This window comes from Melitaea cinxia, chromosome 17 (genome assembly GCF_905220565.1).
Source record: "Melitaea cinxia chromosome 17, ilMelCinx1.1, whole genome shotgun sequence".
In the NCBI taxonomy this organism is placed as follows: domain Eukaryota; kingdom Metazoa; phylum Arthropoda; class Insecta; order Lepidoptera; family Nymphalidae; genus Melitaea; species Melitaea cinxia.
The window spans coordinates 12,097,927-12,116,423 of NC_059410.1; the positions used below are offsets into that span (position 1 = coordinate 12,097,927).

The 18,497-nt window shown below is 39.0% G+C and overlaps 1 protein-coding gene across 1 annotated transcript; it reads left to right on the forward strand.

The window, feature by feature from the left end:
* Positions 1-272: 272 nt before the first annotated feature.
* LOC123661657 (protein bicaudal D) lies at positions 273-17,609 on the forward strand. The gene is made up of 11 exons (XM_045596608.1): positions 273-645; positions 1,007-1,147; positions 10,997-11,221; positions 12,169-12,406; positions 12,819-12,973; positions 13,209-13,352; positions 13,523-13,757; positions 14,417-14,731; positions 16,622-16,879; positions 16,954-17,120; positions 17,538-17,609. Exons 1-11 carry the CDS (start codon positions 430-432, stop codon positions 17,607-17,609), a joined length of 2,166 nt encoding a protein of 721 aa, XP_045452564.1. The 5' UTR covers positions 273-429.
* The last annotated feature ends 888 nt before the right edge of the window (positions 17,610-18,497 follow it).

Genomic DNA, 18,497 nt, shown 5'->3' on the forward strand with positions numbered 1-18,497 from the left:
CGTGCATGCAGCCGGCGTGCCGGCGTGTATCGATTTATTAGACGTTGTCACGTCAAAATCAAGTTTTAGCGAAATAAAGCACAGCATATACAAGTATTAAAATTAATCTTATTTTCTTTGTTAATTATACACAAATATAAATTTTATTTAATTTTTCAAGATTAATTTTATTTATACAAATTTTATTTATATATATTTGTTAGTATTATTTAAATCACTCTTAAAGCCAAAAGAGTAGACTCCAACGTCATACCGTAATTATAATCAGTCATGAGCAAAAAAGTCACAGAAACGAGTGAACTGTCAAGACGTTATACTTTTGTTGAGAGAATGTAGAAACATTGATTTTACACGTTTTAACGTTGTTTTTCTGAGATTATTTACTTTGTTTATGAAGTTTTAAACTAAAAGCCGTAAAACTGTCCTAAGATGGCAGGAACGGCACAAAATGAGTTATCGATCTCCGAGTTAAAGGCGGAGATCGAGAGGCTGAGTCGTGAACTTGACCAAGCTAGCAGCGAGAAGATACAGTCGGCACAGCTCGGCCTGGTGCTTCTAGAGGAGAAGAGTTCCCTGCAGCTACGATGCGACGAGCTAGAAAGTTTATACGAGAACACAAAGCACGAATTGGAGATCACGCAGGAGGTTAGATGGCCTACATACCGTAATATTTTCACTTTTCATGCCTTAATGGCCACATTAACGTGCAAACGGTAACTTAAAATTGAATTTTTAAAACTTCGTATTCATAAGATGAACTACTTTCCAAATATGTTTGAGTATTTTAAAAAAAAAACACCTAGCTTAAACATATTGTCTTGTAGCAAAAAAGTTTTAAAAAGAATCTATCAAATAATGATGTAAATTTTTTTTTGTCATTGTTATACTTGTTCAATATTATTGTAAATTAAATCTAAATTTCTTAAAAGTTAGGTCTATGTGTAGAATGTAAGCACTATGTACATTACTGCATACAATTTTGCATCCAAAATACTGTCTCTTACAGGCTTTAATGAAACTTGACACAACTCAAAAAGTGACAACACAAAGTGGAATAGAACAGGAAAATGCTCTCCTTAACGAATCAGCGGCTATGGAAAGTTCACTAACATTACAAATTATCGAACTTGAAGGTGAATCAAAACAGGTATGTTATTAACAAATATTTGGCTTTTTTCTACTATATTAAAAAAATACCTAAAAATGTGGAAAAAAGTTAAATATTAAATTTATTTATTTATTTAAGAAAAAGAACATTACCATTTAACTATTGATATAACAGTAAAAGGACTAAAATGTTTATAATAATAATAATAAATACTCTTTATTGTACACCATTAAAAGAAACAACAAAATAAGAACATAAAATGAAATATGTACAAAGGTGGTCTTCTCGCTGAAAGAGTGATCTCTTCCAGACAACCTTTGGATATAAAACGCGAAACAGAAACTGCAGTTAGGAAGTAAACAAATAATTAGTTGTAATGTTAGTTGGTGATACTTATTTGTTAATAAAAAACCTGCTGAATGTCCCATAAGAAAAAGTTAACCATTCATAGTTATCTTTACATAATTTTGTTACTTTCATGAGAGAAAAGAAAACATTTTGCATGAATTATGATAAACTGAAATTAATGAATTCCATTCTCTTTCTTATATCTAATTTTTGTTTAACGTAAACAGAAATTCCCATTGAAAATTTTAATGCCCATTGTATCATGTAATTAAAAGAAGATATACAGTTGCAAATTATAAACTACATTATTACTTTAGATGCTTGACTTTATTTCTTTATGTATTGATATTTTAGATAGGAAATATTTATTTATTGAATTTAATAAATGAAGAATAATAATACCCAAATATAACAAAGATTATCCACTTAAAGTATGATAACCATGTTTTATAAATGAACTATCCAACACAAAAATTATTATTCAATTTGTACCATTTGTTACTTTACTTTTTAGGCTACTTTTACCAAAATTTAAAGTAAAATATTTTTTCAATAAAAGATTAGTGTATCATTTATTTATTTCGGTGTTTTTTTTGTATTTAAATAAATGACATATTTAAAATTACTAAATACTGCTGACAGCTTTTTTACATCACTTTTTTCATCACTTCCTAGTTAAAAAATTAAAAATCACAAAAATATACTATGAATATAAAAAATCAAACTTATGGTGTAAGGTTTTTTTAGGTTAAGGTCTGTAAAAAATAAAAAAAATATTTTTATAATAACAATTTTAACATAACCTGATGTGAGTGATGTTGAGTCTAAGACCCGAACTAGGCATAATCTTCACCCATCTGCTTAGTGGATAAAAGTTATTTTACATCTAATTTATAAGATTCGCCAACTACCATTCAAACTGGATTTTTTGAAGACGGTTGTCTCTATGTCATCGTATACCCAGTGAAACAGCACTCATTTTGATGTAAGATTTATTGATTAAACACATGGGTGAAATGGCTGTTTATACCAGACATCCAGCTATGCCAGTTAAACAACCCCACATAAATTTTGCAATTTTGAATAAAATTTAGCCTGGTCAGAAATTTTTCAGCCAACCCTTTTGCGATTATTTTTTTTTTTGCAATAATGTACTAAAATAAATATAAAATAAATTTTATCCATTAAGCAAATGGGTGAAGTGCGTCTAGTTCGGGTCTCCTATATATATAATTATAGTAAAGTTGTATAACCCATCAATGTCTGTAAAATATATAAGTGCACTTCCACGAATATTTAAAAAAATCGATTTATAATGTTCTCTGAGAAAGCGGTATAAGTTAAAACAGTTATTTTTCGAGTTTTGATCTGTCTGTGTGTACGCAACTTTGTTCCCGCGCAATATTTACTGCATGAACTTGGAAACAGTTTCGCAGTAATGTACCTGCAGGTCTGCCTATCTTTAAATCTGGCGTAAGGTTTCATCTTGAAATGTTTAGAAGTAGACTTAATACTCTATTAAAAATTGACTCGAAATCGGAACGATACCAATTTTTACTAAACAATTCGAACGCGATAAAATTAATGTTTATCAGTCTGTTTATCTTTACGGTGTATAAACAGAGTTGTAATAATTAAAATCGTAAAGCGCGTAAAACTGCAAGGATCCGCTTGTATTTAAAATAATGATCAAACAAAACACAATATGTGCAAGGGGGCTTATTTGTATTTATAATATTGAATCAATATAATAGAATCTCTACTTTTACATTCAATTACATTAATTGACTGTTTTAAATTCCGTTTACAGCTGCATTTTATTAAAACGCAATAATTAGTATTCTTTTTTTCTTATACTAATGATTCCCAGAGCGACGCACACAACTTGAATATTATTGCGGCTAATAAAATATAGGTACATATGCATATAATACTTATAGTAACTTGCCCTTGTTGTGTTAAATTTAAGTTAATTGAGTCACATTTATCTGTTTTGGTAAGACGAAAATTATTTTATACGATATTAATAACAACTAGTACAAATAGAACCAGTGGTCGAAATTCGACCATAATTAATTAAACTTCACCAACGGTCACCAACCCGCCTGCCCAGCGTGGTGACTATGGGCAAAACACATGAGTTCACGTTATTTTTGGCGTAAACTTGTGGAGGCCTATGTCCAACAGTGGACTGTATAGGCTGTAATGATAATTAAACTTACTAGTTTGGACATAGTTATTATGTTATATTAATACATAGTATATAATCTATTATCAATTTGATTGACGCGTGTGTGTCAACAATGCTAGTGTGTGTGATTTTTTTTTTTTTGATTTAATGTATTATTTATAATTTAAAAAAATATTAGCATTCTGCACATTTTTATATAAACTATATATACTCCTCCGTCCGCGATATTTTCGTAAAAAGGGGTACATACTTTTTGCTTCACGTATTAATATATACATAACTTTTTACGATAATGACAATTTTATAAATTATGTTGAAACTTTTTTATGATTTTATTGCTTTCGCCAAACAATTTTGCGTAGCATTGATTTTATAAAAAGAACTATTTTTAATTATTTATGTGCCAAATTTATATTAGACATTTATGCAGAATATCAACTTGCAAGATTTTTTAAGCATTTATTTTCTTATTTTTTCGGTGAGCTTAAAAGTAGAGACGTAGAGACATACACATTCTCACACATATAAAAATGCTAAAAAGGTCGAAATCGCAAATGATCTTACAATGCGCGGGCGCAAATGGGCTTCTCAAGTTGAAACAGAGGGTGAATGTGCTGTCCGTTAAGATATAATGCGGAGCGCTATTATCTTATTAATGTAATGTAACCCCAGACACATCTGACGAAATATGCCTACGTTCTGCTTAATCAAAATGAGAGCAATTGATGTGAATCATCGCCGGACCCTCGATCAGTAGATGCGGGACGTCGTTTTAGAGAACACTGAAAAGTTGTTTTATTGCCGATTTTTAAATAAAATTGAAAATTAATTTTAGAATTTTAGTCATTATAAAAACCATTATTAGTCATTCGGTTATCAGTGTTTCGGTCACAGTATACACACAAACGAAAAGGACCCCTATCGAACGTGATGTAATGCCGCGAATGGCGTAAGCGCAGCCGTCGTAATCCATAACACTGATCCCGAAATATACTTTTATTTCCCGGCCTTGATTCACGTGTTCTCTACCAGTCGATGGTGTTAGTTTTCGAAATGCGCGAATACGCGATGTAGTGGAAGTATTCATAGAATTATGTTGAACTTATTGTATATGTGCCGAACGCGTGTGCGATTATATTAAACGGTGCAATTGTGGAATGCAGTAGTAATTCATTGAAAATGAGCGATGGTGAAGAGGTATTTATATATGTAATGTACACCATAGTCGGTGCCTTGCGACAGGGTCCTGTCAAAATTGTCTTGTATTTCATGTCGCATGAGGTGTTTACATAGATAATGGAATATTGTTTATGTAGACTTTTGGCTGTTAGCCATTTTGATTTACAGTTTATTATCATCATTCTCATCATTACAGCCTATACAGTCCACTGCTGGACATAGGCCTCCACAAGTTTACACCAAAAATAACGTGAACTCACGTGTTTTGCCCATAGTCCCGACGCTGGGCAGGCGGGTTGCAGTTTATTAAATTTTCCCCAATAAATTTCAAGAAAGTAAATATTTTAAAAATTATGCAAACTGAATTATTTTTAATTTAAAGTGTGTCATGTGTTTGTTCAGTTTGCAAGTGTAGTAAGGCCTGACGTATAGGTAGGTGTAGCGAACATCATTACTTCAAACGACATTATGCCAGAGCTCGGTCCCCGAATCCATTAAATTTGAATAGTCAATCTGGGCGAAACACCGCGTCTCGGGGATCGTTGTCTTCATAATGTTACTTTAATGAACTGTATTTCAGTGCCATTAATCTAGATAACACATACTCAGTTTTATCATTTTCTAGTAAAAATCTAATTGTTCAAATGTGATGTCGATGTCGTGTCTGCTAGCAATATTAGTAAAATTCTCATTAAAATATACTTAACTGTATACTAGATAAACTCATATAGTTTTAACATTTTTTCTTCAACGTTCTCTTTTTTCTTCTACGTCACTTACTGACTAGTACAAATATATATTTTTTTATAAGTCGAATAAAAAAATTGAGATAATCATATATGTATATCCGTTCAAATTAATAGAGTTCTAGGCGTCAGTTTTATATATGTGTTTTACTTACACAAAACTAATTAAATTAATTAGCAGCTATTAGAGACTTTAATAGGCAAGGTTAAGTAAAATCCAGGCCATTTCTGTTATCATCTGCCGGCTTCAAACAAAATTGTTTGCAACTGACTCACATGCTTTCAGCGTATACCGTAAAGGTCGCATACTTATTCGCCGACGTAGTTCTGAATCCTGGCATTCCTCGACTGAATAAAATATTCGACTTTTGAATCCGCATAATATTTTTTGAGTTGAATAAATAATATTTCTATTTTGTGAAATATTTTTATAAATCATGAAAACAAGGCTTAATCTATTATTATTTATCATCTTTTTTACCCACAATTACAGACAAGGGTTTTTAAACGATTTATAGTAGGTTAAATGTTTCGATGGACACGTATCCATTGTTTTTTAAATTATTAATAAGTGATTTATAATAATTCTATATTCTCTAAAAATAATTCTATATTATCTCGTTTAGTTACCCATTTATGAAATTTACGAAAAACGGTTTTTTTTTTTAATAATTTGTTGACCTTGTTCGATTTTTTTTAAATATTTATTTATCTCGTTCGCTTTATATGTCGCAATTATTTTCATTTTTAATTTATCTAATTATATAATAGTATCACAAAAGTAATGTTAATGATTGAATCTGAAAAGAGGTTTGCCTTATCTCGAGTTCTAGTTAGATAAATAATGTTAGTTTAATATTTTTTGACTTTGAACGATTTGATGTAAAATACTTCGTAATCATGAACTATGCTTATTTACTATAGTTATATGATCTGCCCCGAGAAATGTGTTTAAATAAGTTTTAAGCAGTTGATTCGTAAGATTTGAGTTTACACGTTAGTTGATATTTCGAAAGGTATTAGTTGATATTTCGCTTTTATTTTATTTTATTTTTGCTAAAAATATCAGATAATTCTAATAATTCTATTAATAATTGTTTTTATAATAATAAATAATTGTCTATTAAAATTAGTAATTGTTACTTAACGAGAAAAGAATCGTTCTGTAATGTTTATTTTCCGACATCAAATTTGAATGTAGTTTTGATTTTGTTTTGAAAATTAACAAAACTGAATTTACGTATTCAAGAAAGAGATTACGTATTCAAGAAGAAAAATAATTTACGTATTTGATTACAATTTAAATAAATTGGACATTATTTATAATGAATCACTTCCCTCGCCTGGTAAAACATTTATTATTACATTTGCTTAGGTAAACTTTACGAAGCCGTATTTGTGCTTTAAATAATTTTTGAAAATACTGTACGTACTTGTACATGCTTCAAGTATGAATTTTAATGAATTTCTGCTCTGTGATAGCTTACTAGGTCAAGTAGAATAGTTTTTATACCGAAAAATTATCCAGAGCATAGAAAAATACTCCAACAGTGTGCAAAAACTCTATTTCAACAAAGTAACGGTGGAGCTCGTTAGGTTTTATTAATTCCTGACCGAGGCTTACCCGCTTCACTCTTGAACCCCTAGGGATATCGAACTTTCTAGTTACAAACGTGTAATATTATAATATTTAAAAGAGTACGAAAATTTACGTGCTTACTAATTATTCAGCTATTTTTTTTTTTTGGCGTGGCTGTCCCACGTACTGCAATCTTGCTGAAGTTGTAAAAATGAATTTGCAATTAATGAAACGGCCAGTACGAAAACGCTGAAGTCGAAATTGTATGAAAGTTAAAAAAAATTAGGTATATTTTTCATTTTGCAATGTCATTTCCAATGTTAATAAGTTTACAATTAATTGGATATTCGATGAATTTTGTTACTTTGCGAAGTTTTGAAATAATTTGTATTTCACTGACCTCTGTTCGAATTCGTGACATTATTCTCAACGCTCTGTAATTCTTTTATATCACTCGAGTACAGAAAGTGTAAATATCAATAATTCTGCTATTGAATAAGGTCAATGAGTCGACTTATCGTACTTTGTTTCGAATTTATTTACGATATAACATATAAAATTAATGAACTTTTTGTTACTCTCTTTAAATACTAGCTTTCGTTCGCAGCTTCGCTCGCATTACACGTTTGTACAAAATAAATCGCCGTATTGGCGCAACGGTCACAGCCATGGATTGTGCCTGTTGCGCTGGCGGTTGCGGATTAAATCCCCGCACATGACAAACATTTGTATTGGTCATACAGGTGTTTGTCATGGTCTGGGTGTTTGTGCAGTCCTTGTGGTTCTCCCCACCGTGCCTCGTAGAGCTCGTTAAGCCGTCGGTCCCGGTTGTTATCATGTACACCTGATAGCGGTCGTTATTCATAGCAGGGAATATATCCGCCTACCCGCATTGTAGCTATCGTGGTGTAATAAGCTCTGATCCTTTTCCTACATAGGGAAAGAGGCCTGTGCCCAGTAGTTGGATATTTACAGGCTAAAGCGAAAATAAATCAATATCTATATTTTTTATCAACTAAAAACTACGAAATATATCAAATTCAATTTGATAAAAAATAGTCTCCTATCATAACAACAATCTAACAAAACTTTCATGATTAGTTCTAGAAAAATCTCAGTACATTCTCAGTCAAATAAGTTTAATATTGTATCGTTTAATTTTTGTCAATACAAATAAAAGAACTGTCTTTTCACGCGACGATGACGTCATTGGCCACACCTACTGTTTACCGTTTTAGGCACCAATCAACTAAGTGCTGCTGAACGTCCATTTAGACCAAATTACCTGACTAGACACGTCTATAAATTCCTGTTTAGTTTATTTTTCTAAGCCGACATTGTTGCTTCATTTCAATCAAACCTACAGGGTACTTCCCGTGAACTCAGAATCTTAAAATTTGGTACGAAGTAACGTTTTATGGCCTAGATAAAGGAAAAAATGTGAAAAGCATACATTTTTAGTTATATCATATTTATTAGTAGTTTTAGTTATAATTTTGTTTGTACGGAAACCTCGGTGCGCGAGATACGTATTTGACCAGTTTTTATTACTAAAGTACGACTGCCATAATATTTTTAAAATATATATAATGGTAAAGATATTGAGAAACTATATTTGTAAATGTGTAAAATCTATACAATTGTTTATTTATTTATTTATATATAACTAGGTCGGCAAACAAGCGTACGGCTCACCTGATAGTAAGCGATTACCGTAGCTTATAAAGTCTGCAACATCAGAAGCATCGCAAGCGCGTTGCCGACCCAATCCCCAAGATCACAGCGAAATAGTATTGTTTTCAAGCAGTGTTGTGTTCCTTTTAGTGAGTAAGCTAACCAAAGCTCCTGGGGGGAATTGTTGGGTGTCTATAAGCTACGGTAATCGCTTACCATCAGGTGAGCCGTTCCCTTGTTTGCCGACCTAGTGACATAAAAAATATTATATACATTCTCAAACTTTGCTTTTAACTATATTTTAGACAAACAATTCATTATAAACTTTGTCCCGTGAAGCAATAAACTCGTTTCGTTACGTAGAACTATTTAGTTTCTGTATCGGGTTAGCACGATTGCAATTCGAAAAACCAGATCCGGTGATGACAATTTTTGAGAAAATAATCGCTGTATTAAAAGATAGAGTCCATGTGTACGAGTCCTTTAAACGTGACATAAAAGATTTGAATGCTAGTTTTAAGACATTTACATAAATAAATAAATGCGTTATGATGAAGGTACTGTCGAATACTACTATCGAATATTAGAAATAAAAATCTATCCGTAACTTTAACAAAAAACAGCCATAAAGTTGTCGGATAATTACACAGGGTTCTATCGCATGTATTATTTAAATTCACTCTGAATTTAAATAATACATGTTGTGCTGTGTTTTTACATTTTCCCGGTCAAATATCAAATTATAGTGCGATTCGTCGCTGTTTAACATGTGATTAAAATTTGTAACAGTAACTAATCTTCTATCTATATAAATAAAAATGAATGTCGCTAAGCGCATAATTCGAGACTGGCTCGATCAGTTAGGCTAATTTAATTTTTTTGTATGTTCTTTAAGATCAACGGAAGGTTATACTAAAAAAAAAAATACTATTAATATTTAACAGAACGAAGTATGTCCGAGCAGCTAGTATCTACAATAAATATTATTTCCTCATTTTATGTAGGAAGTAAAGTATTCATTCATTCATAGTAAGGGAAGTAAATAATAAGGAGTTTGGCATTTTATTTAAAATCTAACTGAAACTAAAAATAATCCGAAATAATTTAATATGTGTAACCATATTATATCCATACATATTCGTATCCATAATTCATAGGCATGAATAGCATAAAATTCGTGAAAGAAAAAATAGAAGATTTACAATCACTTTAATCACTTGAAGTTTTCAAAAATTTAACTTTACTGAATAAAATTTAAATAACAAATCTCAGTCCAACGTCAAACGGCCGTCCGTGAATAAAATGAATCGTTTTTTTTTAAATAGAGGAACTCTGCCTAATTCGACAAATGTAGAAATTGAGAAATCCTTCCCATAGCTACATTTGTAGCTCTAATAGACGTTGGTTTATATATTTTAGCTTTTATTTTGAAAATAATTTGTTTTAAAACTACGATTCTCATTGTTTTCTCTTTTGAAATTTGTCTTTAATTAATATAAAACAATAATTGCATATAACATGTGCTGTGTGGCTACGGCACTAAAGAATTTAGCCACCCCCTCTCTTCCCGTGGGTGTCGTAAGAGGCGACTAAGGGATAACAAGGTTCCACAACCACCTTGGAACTTATGAAGCCGACCGATGGCGGGATAACCATCCAACTGCTGGCTTTGAAATACACAGGCCGAAGACGGGCAGCAGCGTCTTCGGTGCGACAAAGCCAGTACTGCGGTCACCAACCCGCCTGCCCAGCGTGGTGACTATGGGCAAAACACACGAGTTCACGTTATTTTTGGCGTAAACTTGTGGAGGCCTATGTCCAGCAGTGGACTGTATAGGCTGTAATGATGATGATGATGATGATGAACATGAACTGTTTTTACGCTTCATTGACGATCTACTTATTATGGAGGGAAAAAGAAAAGTTAAGTTCATTTAAGTCGGTCCAGCCGTTTCGGAGATTAGCCTGTAAAAACAGACAGACAAACAGAGAAACAAAAAAATTAAAAAAAATATCTAAATTAGTTCTATATTACTTCTTACATCCTCCTGACTCGGTTTTTACCATTTTTTCAATCTACAGAAATTCGACCTCTACTGTTTTATCATATGTATATAGATTGTTCTGATTCGTCTTCCCTTGTGATAATTTACGTTTTCCTTCATTTTCAGCTACGGCACGAATTAGATCGGGTGATCAGCGAACGTGACCGTCTACTCGCAGAAAGTTCGGAGCTGGGTGCTGACAAGGCGACGCGTGAGTCGGAGCGAGCCGCTCTACGTGCGGAGCTTAGAGAAGCAAGGCAGCGGGAACAACGTCTTCTACTGGACATTGGGGACTTGGAGGACGAGAATATTTCGTTGCAGAAGCAGGTGTCTGCGTTGCGGTCTTCTCAGGTATTAACGTTACTATATAATTATATGGGTCAAAATAACTTTGTGTTTTTATAACTAATGCGATATTTTCACTTTGTGACGGTCTTTAAATTTTCACATACTGCGACTACACTTAAAAAAAATTGGTTATTGAGTCATATACTTTTAATGTGATGTAGATCTATATCTATGTTTGTGTCGAATAATTGTGTTTGCTCGAAAACGAAAAAAAAAACCGACTTCAATTACATCGACGAATAATACAACGTAGATCGACGAAAAAATAGTCAAGTAACTACGCGTTATCAAAGATTACTCAAAAAGTAGTTATCAGGTCTCAATAAAATTTATCTGTGACCACATGATAAACATCAGCTTTCGATTAAATTAAAAATTATCAAAATCGATACAACCAGTAAAAAGTTATTGCAGATTTTCGAGAGTTTCCCTCGATTTCTCTGGAATCCCATCATCAGATCCTGTTTCCTTATCATGGTACTAAACTAGGAATATCTCCTTTCTAACAAAAAAAGAATTATCAAAATCGGTACATCCACTAGAAAGTTATGCGGTATAATATAACGTAGGTCGACGAAAAAAGCGTCAAGTAAAAACGCATTATTAGATATAACTCGAAAAGTAGTTGTTAGATCTCAAATAAATTTAAATGGGACCAATTGACACACACCACCTTTCGATTAAAAAAAATTTGTCGAAATCGGTCCACACGGTCAAAAGTTCTGATGTAACATACATAAAAAAAATACAGTCGAATTGAGAACCTCCTCCTTTTTTGGAAGTCGGTTAAAAAATACGTATTGTTGCTACTGTCTGAAATAATTATTTTCCACTTGAAAACTGTAAAGAATTGTTATCAATCACATATAGTGTCTATGAATCTATCTAATCTATAAATTAATACTCAAGATTTGTCAATAATAAACTATCCAAAACATACGTCATTATAGGTAGAATTCGAAGGCCTTAAACATGAAGTGCGACAACTGCGAGAGGAGGCAGAAATTGCGCGTGCAGCTGCCGACGAGACGGCAGCACTACGACGTATCGCCGAGCGACAGCTGGCGGAAGCGCTGGAAGCGCTGCAGGCGGAGCGGGAGGCTAAGTTCGCCGCGAAGAAGGAACTAGACGCGCACATTAGCAGAGAAGCGCAGTTCAACATCACCAATCTGGCGTACAGTATACGAGGTGATTGCTTAATTTTTTATTAAGGTAGGCCACAGCTGGAAATATCCTGCTCAAAATCTGGATCAGCCCAACTGGAGAAGTACACCGACTTTACAGAAGATTACAGTTAAAAAATACTGCTCTCAAGCAGCGTTGTGTTCCTGTGAAGGTAGGGGTAGGATCAGCAACGCGCTTGTGATGCTTCTGGTGTTGCAGCCGTATGTAAGCTTGGGTAATCGCCTACCATCAGGTGAGCCGTACTCTTATTTGACGACGTTATAAAAATAATAATTGATATAATAGTTGATATAAAATCAAATATAATAATTGATATCTAAGAAATTAGTTTTATTTCATTTGCTTTTTTTTATAAAAAATTAAGTAAGTTTATCAAGGTTAACGTATTGTTAGAAGTACGAGCCGTCTCTCGCAGGTATGCCGGAGGAGGGCGCGGACGAGGAGGGCGAGGCGGGCGCGTCGGGCGCGGCGGAGCTGGCGGGCGACCACCACGCGGACCTGTTCTCCGAGGTGCACCTGCACGAGATCTCGCGCCTCGAGAAGCAGCTCGAGCAGGCGCACAACGAAAATGTGAGTCTCCCCCGCCGTAACGTGTATTCCACTTAGCTGTACGGACAGTTCTGATTGAAATCATTTTAGACAGTAGGTCTAAATCGAATCTCTTTTGGGTCTGATCTGAATTTGATTCCGATTTTAGTATTTTATTAATGTACCAATTTATTGCACAACAGACCATAATTATGCGCAGATGTTATAGATATAATTCGATTTAAATTTATACTTAGTAATTGTGTGGTGTCCACAGTCTCAGCTTTCGACTTCACTGCGCGCAGCGCAAGCGACGGCGGAAAGCGAGAGCGCTGCGGCGGGTGCGCTGCGCGCCGGAGTCACGCGCGTGACGTCGCGCGTCGCCGCGCTGCACGCGCTGCACGAGGACTGCGCGCCGCTGGTACGCGCTCACTCACCACTACTAGTCAGTCGACGGCGGAGAGCGAGAGGCATCGCACTCAAATTTAATATAAATCAGATCACATTTACGTTATATGATAAAAATGCTCGTCCTAACTCGTATATTTCATCGCGAATAATTCTCACATCACGTTCCAGGAGGAAGACAAGGCGGAGGGCAGCGTGGCGGCCCGCGCGGCCAAGTGCCTGACGTGGTGGCGCGTGTCGGGCGGCGAGCTGGGCGCGCTGCTGACGGCGCTGCGCGAGCTGGACGCGCCGCCGGACGGCTCGCCCGCCGCGCTGCAGCGCGCGCAGCTGGCGCAGCTCAGCGACCGCGCGGCCGACGCCGAGCTGCGCTGCGCCGCGCTGCAGGCCGACGCGGACCTGCTGCGTACCCTCGCTGGAGGTGAGCGAAGCGACCTACTACGACCGGAGGGAATGCTTGCTCTATCCATTTCCGTTTATCTTTTACATGATTTTTTTTTAAATATAAGTTTCAAGAGTCATATACAATATCGTACACTATGTATGTATGGGCCCGGCCCCATCTCCACGGCACAGCGCCGGCACCGTAACACGGCACGACGCCGTCGCCGTAACACGACACGGCGCTGTGGCTTTTCACAGCGACGGCGTTGTGCCGTAGCACGGCGCCGTGGACGGTGCGCCGCGCGCAACTTGACAGTTAATATTTCGCAGTTTGTCTACAAAACAAAATAACAAGAATCATGTGCTGTGGATATTTAAAATAATTTTCAACCCTTTACATACCTAAATTAAAATTCTATCAAGCCGATGTCACAGAATTTAAACAATATTCAAAAATACTCTACAAATCTATACAAATAAATAAAATTAGAGTCTATATTTTTAATATTAAAATTAACTGTCGCTTACTGAAATATCAACTGTCAAGTTGCGCGCGGCGCACCGTCTACAACGCCGTGCCGTGGACATGGGGCCGGGCTCTATGTACTATCTGTTGTGTATGTAATGTTAATTGTGACGTCATTGTTGTAAAAATATTTCATCGACACACGTGTTAATTTCGCAAAATCGTTTCAGGAGCGGGACGCGCGCTGTCTTCGGCGGCGCCGGCTCTGGCCCAGGCGGCGGAGACGCTGGCGGCGCTGTACCACCACGTGTGCGCCGTGAACGGCACGCAGCCGGAGCGCGTGCTGCTGGAGCACGCGGGCGCAGCGGAGGGCGCGGGCGGCGTGCGCATGGAGGACGACGCGCTGGCGCTGGCGGCCGGCGAGCTGGAGGGGCTGCGCGCCGCCGGGCTCGTGGCGCGCTCCGCCGACACGCTGCTGGACCAGCTCACGCACCTGCGCGCCGCGCTCGACACCGCGCTCGACTCGCGCCACAGACACCAGCCCGGTACCTCCCTCGCACCTCTCTCTTTCTCTCTCACGAGCTGGAGGGGCTGCGCGCCGCCGGGCTCGTGGCGCGCTCCGCCGACACGCTGCTGGACCAGCTCACGCACCTGCGCGCCGCGCTCGACACCGCGCTCGACTCGCGCCACAGACACCAGCCCGGTACCTCCCTCGCACCTCTCTCTTTCTCTCTCACGAGCTGGAGGGGCTGCGCGCCGCCGGGCTCGTGGCGCGCTCCGCCGACACGCTGCTGGACCAGCTCACGCACCTGCGCGCCGCGCTCGACACCGCGCTCGACTCGCGCCACAGACACCAGCCCGGTACCTCCCTCGCACCTCTCTCTTTCTCTCTCACGAGCTGGAGGGGCTGCGCGCCGCCGGGCTCGTGGCGCGCTCCGCCGACACGCTGCTGGACCAGCTCACGCACCTGCGCGCCGCGCTCGACACCGCGCTCGACTCGCGCCACAGACACCAGCCCGGTACCTCCCTCGCACCTCTCTCTTTCTCTCTCACGAGCTGGAGGGGCTGCGCGCCGCCGGGCTCGTGGCGCGCTCCGCCGACACGCTGCTGGACCAGCTCACGCACCTGCGCGCCGCGCTCGACACCGCGCTCGACTCGCGCCACAGACACCAGCCCGGTACCTCCCTCGCACCTCTCTCTTTCTCTCTCACGAGCTGGAGGGGCTGCGCGCCGCCGGGCTCGTGGCGCGCTCCGCCGACACGCTGCTGGACCAGCTCACGCACCTGCGCGCCGCGCTCGACACCGCGCTCGACTCGCGCCACAGACACCAGCCCGGTACCTCCCTCGCACCTCTCTCTTTCCCTCTATCTATCTCACTCACGAGCCGGAGGGGTTCTCTCCGTGGATCTCTCTCTTATTATATCCGTCTAACTCCCATTTCTTGTTAAATTACTTAGTAAACCGGATTTACAGCGGAGAGCTAGCTAACCCCTTTAGTCAAATGACCATTATGAGCGCTTAATATGAGCGCAATAAATGAAAAAATCATATGCTTTACTTATTTGCAAATCTTTACACGTCACTTAAATATCCTATTTACAGGAAGTAACCTCTCCCTTAACATTTCGAAACGAAGAAGTTTGTATGAAATACTAAATGAAACGAAAAAACGGAGTACTACGTCACCACAGATGTCAGATAGTAGAAGAAAACTACTGTTAAAATCGTCTAAAGATATGAGTAAAAGTAACATAAATAAAACCACTTGCACGGGACGAACTGTCAAAGAAATAACACAGTACTTTGAAAACATTTGTAGAAGAAATTCCAGTAATAAATTCAATATTGGCAATGAAAGTAATTTATGTAGCGATGTTTCAAACACATTAAAGAATTTCTCAAACATGGGGTCTATATTTTATGTTTCTAAATCCAATATTGCATATCTGAACATTTATAAAAAATGTCCTCTCAGTTTTGCACGAAAGTCTAATTTACTACGATGCGATATAAACTTGCATGTGATGTGGAAGCGTGCCATGTTGCTACACGGAAAGAATTTTGACTTTAAAAGAAGTAACATACCACAATGTAAGAAAAACCCAAGGAATCCGTTTAACATGCGGGAAACGTTGAGGTCCGGTTTAATGGCGGGAATTCTTATGTTGCAATATATTATATGAAATGTTGAGTATTTGTGTTTAATATTGTGGTTATATATTGAATTGAGTACTTATTGTAGTAGGTAATTTTAAAGCAGTGTTTATCCAGCAGTATGTAAATTATTAATAACTAGGCTTAGCGAAAATGTAGTGTTTACACTTCTATACTAGCGATTTATATTTTAATTTTGTTTCTCAAGTTTTATTATTAAGTTTTCATCATAATTCACTAACTAAAATGTAATGTTTATGTTTCTGTGGGTGTGCTTGCAGTGATGGAGGCGGAGGAGCGCGGCGCCGAGCTGGCCGAGCTACAGGAGCAGGTGATCAAGCTCAAGTCGCTGCTGTCCACCAAGCGCGAGCAAATCGCAACGCTGCGCACCGTGCTCAAGTCCAACAAGAACACAGCCGAAGTGGCGCTCGCCAACCTCAAGTCCAAGTACGAGACCGAGAAGACTATCGTCACCGAGACCATGCTCAAACTGCGCAACGAGCTGCGGCTGCTCAAGGAGGACGCCGCCACCTTCTCCAGTCAGTTGCCTTTCGTCTTTCGAACTGGCTATATCGATACGTTTCAGAAACTAACGCGGTCTGTCAATTTGCAGGTTTACGCGCTATGTTCGCGGCGAGGTGCGAGGAGTACGTCACGCAGGTGGATGAGCTCACGCAGGCGCTGTCCAGCGCCGAGGAGGAGAAGAAGACGCTCAACCAGCTGCTGCGCCTCGCCGTGCAGCAGAAGCTCTCGCTCACGCAGCGCCTCGAGGAGCTGGAGGTGCCCGCTCTCACTAGCTCCGCCGCTCGCTTCACTCTAGGGGTCCATTATTCATATAAGGCTCCAAAGGGGGAGTTCAGAAAAACATCACGAAATATCACAGGGAAGGGAGTGGGGCTGTAATGAGATATCACGTGTATTTATTATTAATCGAACTTACGATTTTTAAACCAAAAAAAGAACCAACAAACACTGCAACCTCGATGTCTCTGAAAATTTGTATTACCATGATTAATTTTACCAGATTACACCTGTATTTGAAGATAATTTTCTGTAAATTTCCACATTTTCGGACACGGGGCGGGGAGTAGCCTAAGACCTCACCACATATCACCGAGGTGGGGCAGGGAGTTAGAAAGTTGCTAAAAACATCACGCGGCTTATGGACGCTCTCCTCACCGGCCCGACCGCCCGCAGGTGGACCGCGAGATGCGCACGCGGCGCGTGCCCAAGGCCGGCGGCGCGCGCGCGCGCGGGCGCGACTTCTAGCGCCTGGTGCGCGCGCTGAAGGCGGCGGCGGCGGCGCTGCGCGCGCTGCTGCGGCACCGCCCCGCCTGAGCGCCGCGCGAGCGCCCCGGCGCCCCGAGCGCCTTTGTCACGAATTTACTCCGGGAGCCGACGCTCCACTAGTGAACTTTTTGTAATGGTCGTTTTAGAAGACTAAATTGATCGTTTGTATTTGTACGTTTTATTATATCGCGACCGGCCGCCGGGCCCGGAGCCCCGCGGGCCAGGCGGCCTCGCGGTTTCTATTTATATGCGTCGTCACCCTGCCGTGCGTATATTTTGATACTATCGCTCCCTATTAAATATATTTTGCACCTTCGATGTCGATTCGTATTTTTGTAATAGCGTTGGTGTATTTTATTAAGCGAATGAATTTTAATCCCGTTATGCGGCGCGTCGCCGCGCCGCGTCCCCGTCGGAGGCAGATTTTACTATTTATCGATTACGTCGATCGTTTAGCGGGAAGAGGTGACTGCAGCGTTATTTTGTATTATATACATATTTAATATAGAATCTGGAGATTCACGTATATGTAAATATAGTATTCTTTACTCGATACGAATGTTTAGAACGTCCAAGGATAAAAAATAATATATAAATTTTTTCATCGTGTCCATCCATTGTGTGCGCAAAAAGACTATGTAATCTGTTCTCTAGTTGATACGTTCGTTGCGTTGTTGTGGCCCTCCGCCGACTACTTTCGTCCATCTCGTTCTAGTTATATCGTAGTGTTTCCGCGTTTGTTTCATTACTCCGTCGACGCCGTCGCGACGCCGGGATGAGATCGCGAGCGCCGCTCGGCGAGCGCACACCGTCCAGTCCTGTCCAGGGGCGCCGCCCCTAGCCCGCCGCCCGGCCGCCCCGGGCCGG